This window comes from Xylocopa sonorina, unplaced genomic scaffold, assembly GCF_050948175.1.
Source record: "Xylocopa sonorina isolate GNS202 unplaced genomic scaffold, iyXylSono1_principal scaffold0034, whole genome shotgun sequence".
Taxonomy (NCBI): Eukaryota; Metazoa; Arthropoda; class Insecta; order Hymenoptera; family Apidae; genus Xylocopa; species Xylocopa sonorina.
This window is the reverse complement of record NW_027490105.1, coordinates 1,709,591-1,714,575: the sequence shown is the minus strand read 5'-3', so window position 1 is coordinate 1,714,575 and position 4,985 is coordinate 1,709,591. Positions and strand designations below refer to the sequence as shown.

Here is a 4,985-nt window from a genome sequence, read left to right as displayed (position 1 = left end):
AAGACGTAGTCCGCCTCCGGTAGATTTTTAAAGATGAAAGTACGGCGTGCGCCGTGTCGACTGCCAGCAGCCGGAGCGATGCTGCGGAAATGCTGGCGCAGTCGTTGGACGAAGTCCTCTGGACGGTGGTCCGCTCCTTCCGGATGTGGGGCGAGGAATTCGCCGGGCAGGCGTAGAGACTCGCCGTAGAGAAGGTCCGCCGATGTCGCGTGGAGGTCCTCTCGCCATGCTGCCCTGATGCCCAGAAGGATGGTTGGTAGTACCTCCGTCCATGTGGTGTTGGCGTGGCAGCGGATCGCTGCTTTCAGTTGTCGGTGGAAACGTTCCACCATGCCGTTGGCTGCCGGGTGGTAGGCCGTGGTCCTCCAGTGGGTCGTACCTGTCAACTCCGTAAGGTGTTTAAAAAGGTGCGACTCAAATTGCCTACCTTGATCGGTGGTGATCCTCGCGGGCGTGCCGAACCGGCTGATCCAACCCTCGTAAAATGCCCGCGCCACGGTGGCTGCCTCCTGGTCCCTCAGGGGTATCGCCTCAGGCCAACGGCTGAAGCGGTCGATGCAGGTGAGGCAATACCTGAAACCTTCAGACATCGGTAAAATTACAATGTCCAAATGTACATGTTCGAACCTCCCTGAGGGCGTTGCGAAGTTGCCTGGCGGTGCTTGCACGTGCCGTGTCACCTTGCACCGTTGGCATTCCAGGCAACTTCGAGCCCACTCTCGGCAGTCCTTCTTGATGGACGGCCAAACGTAACGCTCCGTTACGAGTTTGACCGTCGCGTTGATTCCGGGATGCGCCAGGCGGTGGACGGCGTTGAAGGCCGCTCGTCTAAATGGTCCAGTGATGTAAGGCCTCATGGTCTCCGTTGATGCGTCACAATAGACGCTGGTACTGGTCCCTGGCAGGGTCACCTTCTTCAGGTGAAGCGTGGTCCCGGTGTTGGCACGCAGGTATGCCTGCAGCTCTTCGTCGCTGCTCTGCGATTGCGCTAGCGCGTCGTAGTCCAACGCTTCCTCTAGCGTTTCCACTCTGGATAGGGCGTCGGCGACGATGTTATCCTTGCCGGCGATATGACGTATATCCGTCGTGAACTGGCTTATAAAGTCCAGGTAGCGAAATTGCCTGGGCGTGCACTTCTCCGGCTTCTGCTTGAACGCGAACGTGATGGGTTTGTGATCGGTAAATACCGTGAACGTTCGCGCCTCCACCATGTGGCGGAAATGTTTGATAGCCAGGTAGATTGCCAGCAGCTCTCGGTCGTAGGCCCCGTAATTCTTCTCGGTGGGGCTGAGTTTCTTCGAGAAGAAGGCTAACGGCTCCCAATGATCGCCGTTGCGTTGTTGGAGGACCCCACCAACGGTGAAGTCTGATGCGTCGCATGTCAGCGACAGAGGCGCGTCCGCCTTAGGATGAGCTAGCAGCGCGGCTTGTGCAAGGCCTTGCTTGCACTCTTCAAAAGCCGCGGCTGCTTCGGGGGTCCAGTTGACCGGCGCCCGACCCTTGACGCCATCGTGTAACAGGTCGTTCAGGGGCGCCTGCACCTGTGCGGCTCTAGGTATAAACCTTCTATAAAAGTTTAGCATACCTAGAAACTGCCGTAACTGCTTCGCTGTGGTAGGCTGCGGGTATCTCGCGATGGCCTCCACCTTGTCTTCTAACGGCCGAGAACCTTCGCCGTTAACGAGGTAGCCCAAAAACTTAACCTCGGACTTTCCGAAGTGGCATTTCGACGGGTTAACCACCACGCCGTATTGCTTCAGCCGCTTAAACAGCTCCTCCAGGTGCTGTCGGTGCTCCTCTTCGGACGATGAGGCGACGAGGATGTCATCGATGTACGCATAACAAAAGTCCAACCCGCGTAACACTTCATCGATGAATCGTTGGAAAGTCTGTGCCGCGTTACGTAGTCCGAACGACATGAACGGGAACTCAAACAGCCCGAACGGTGTCGTTATCGCGGTCTTATGCACGTCTTCCGCGGCGACGGGAATCTGATTGTATGCGCGCACTAAATCGATGGTGGAGAATATTGTCTTACCATGAAGTGCCTGCGCGAAATCCTCGATGTGCCGCACCGGGTATCTATCGGGCAGCGTCCGTGCGTTGAGACCCCTGTAATCGCCACAGGGTCTCCATTCGTCCTCTCCTTTCTTCGGCACCATGTGCAACGGAGAAGACCAGCTGCTCTCCGACGGTCGAACGATGCCTAGCTGCATCATAGTTTCGAACTCCTCTTTCGCCGCCTTCAGCCGATCAGGTGCGAGTCGGCGGGGTTTGCTTGTCACTGGCGGCCCCGGTGTCGTGCGGATGTAATGCACGGTCGAATGTGCAGTCTGCGACGGTGATCCCTCTGGCCGAGTGATCTCCGGGAATTTTTGCAGCACCTCGTGGAACCTCGAACCGCCATGCACGGTTTTAATGCTCGGAATCGACGAGGCCTGCTTGGTCGTCCAACCGGACACTGATATTGACGTCGTCTGATCCAACAGACGACGATTTCGCACATCGACTAGCAACCCATAATGGTACAAAAAGTCCACACCAATTATGGGTTTTCTTACCTCGGCTACCACAAAACGCCAGGTGAACGCGCGGCGTAGCCCGAGGTCTAACGTTATTGTCACTGTCCCGTACGTAGGGATCTCCGTCCCGTTCGCCGCGTAGAGAAGATACTGCGACTTTTCCCGATTGCCACGAGCCATCGCTCTCGGGATTACACAGAGGTCGGCGCCTGTGTCGACCAAAAACTGCGTCTTCGTCGCGTAATCGACTACAAATAGACGGCGATTCGTCGGGGCAGCGTCGTCCGCCGTCATTAACGACTGCCCTTGGCGTTTCCCGACGAGTGCCAGTTGCATGGCGGTGTGCAGATATGGGCCTGCGAGCCGAATTTCCAATGGTAGTAGCACCTACCTCCTCGTAGCTCGAGGCGTCGTCGGGCAGCTGAACCGGATCGCGAACGTCGAGGTGATCTTCCCCGGTCTCCGTCACGTCGCGAAGGTCTTCCCCGGTTCACTTCTCTGCGGAGGGTCGCGATTTCTTCTCGCAGCTGACTAATACACTCGTGAACCGAGGCGTCAGCGCTACCGCTTCCATGTGTATTTCCGCCGGCCGCTCCGACGGAGGCGGAAGCTACCGCGATCTTGGCGCTGCCGTGGTAGGTTTCGGACACGGCGTCCGCCACTTCCGCAATGCGGTCCAACTCCGCGTCCCGCATCGTGGCGAGAATCAGCTGCAGGCTCGCAGGTAGCCGACCCATCCACAGGGTCTTCAGCACGTTGTCCGATACGGTCGTACCGGCCAGGTTTCGGAGGTGGCGCAGAAATTGCGACGGTCTTCTGTCGCCCATTTCCTCGGATTCCAGGAGGCGCCGGGTCTTCTGCTCTTGCGACGAGCTCAACCGACGGATCAGCTCCGTCTTCAGCTTCTGGTACGGCGTGGCAGCAGGTGGATTCATGATAATATCTCTCACTTCCATGGAGTACTGCGTTGGCAACGCACCGAGGATATAGCCGTACCTGGTGTGCTCCGTGGTTACTCCTGCGGCCTCGAAACTGCGTTCCGCGATAGTAAACCACATCTCCGGATCCGCTGCGTAAAAATCCGGTAGACGGACGGCCACGCGATCCACGGAGGCACCGGAGTGAGATGGTGTAGCCATAATGATGTTATGCACCAACCAAAAAACGTTCCGCACTACTGTTATATGTTACGACGGATCACTACCGCACTACACGTTCGGTGATCACGTCGGGGTCACCAATAATTGAGGGCAATGTAACGGGAGTAAGGAACCACACTCGACCTTTTTGCCCACAATTTAATATAAAACAATCAACAACAGTTAACAATAGCGAAACAATAATAAAACAATAGTTCTTAATGTTGGGGGCGGTGCTACGGCTACGATTTCTTTTACGTCGCTACGCGACTCTAGTGAAACTCAACTTGACCTCACAATTCTTGACGAATATGGAGGCTGCTCTAACGAACAGGGTGTTCTCGCCGAACTGTTCTAACCGAACTATATGCTAGCGTTGTTCTAACAGAACTATGTGCTTGCGTCGTTCTAACCGAACTGTCCGAATCGAACTGTCGCGAGGACGAAAATGTCGTCCCTTAAAAATGCGTATAGAAAAGGATGGGAAATCCCAGAATGAAAAGGATGGATGCACAGACGAGGAGAGTGAACGTTTCCACGAAACGTAACGGACGGAAATTGGTCATAAATAAACCAAGTTCAAGGATCTATCGTACGCGACTGGCAATGCTCAGTCGCGACGAAATCTTAAGGGAAACAATTGCTTGGCCCAGATGATGGACACAAACCAGACGGGTATCGGGTTTAGGAAACGCGCGGGCCTGGTCGCCAAGTGCTAACCCGCGGTGGCCAGACCTGCGCTGTGTCGTAGGAACGCATTGTTATTTCTTTAGAGAATTTACGACTCGAAAATACCAGGAATCGTAGCCGCCACACTACTTACTTACGTTGAAAGGAGAAGCCATCACGCTACAAGGAACTGTAGAATTCACATCACTTTGAAGTCCAGAAGCAGATAAGCATAACGCAATGTATAGAACGTTACAGCTTACATGCATTAAAACGTAAGAAGGAGATGCGCCAACACATTGCAAGTAGCCGCAGAACTTTATTGCCTTGACAACTAGACACTGTGAAGCGCAATCCCCTTGTAAGGAATTGTGGAATTCATATTCTTCTGAAGTGCAGAAGTGGATAAGCATTATGCTATGCATGGAACATTACAACTTACTTACTTTGTATCGTTGAAAAGAAATGTTGCATGGAGCATTAGATGTCAATTACTTTGATAAGTTGAGACTTAGAGAAAATCTTCACATGTGTAGATGCGGTGCCCTCCGTGGCATACTAAATACTTTTGGGTTCTTATGGTTGTCCTGCTTGTTCTGCTTTCGGTGTAATCGTCATCAGAATGTCACCTGATTTCTCCGTAGTACGTTGATTC

General features: G+C 54.0%; 1 protein-coding gene across 1 annotated transcript; it reads right to left on the bottom strand.

Moving 5' to 3' along the window:
- Positions 1-2,815: 2,815 nt before the first annotated feature.
- LOC143432152 (uncharacterized) lies at positions 2,816-3,661 on the bottom strand. The gene has a single exon (XM_076908923.1). The coding sequence runs from the start codon at positions 3,659-3,661 to the stop codon at positions 2,816-2,818; it is 846 nt and encodes a 281-aa protein (XP_076765038.1).
- Between the last annotated feature and the right edge of the window lie 1,324 nt (positions 3,662-4,985).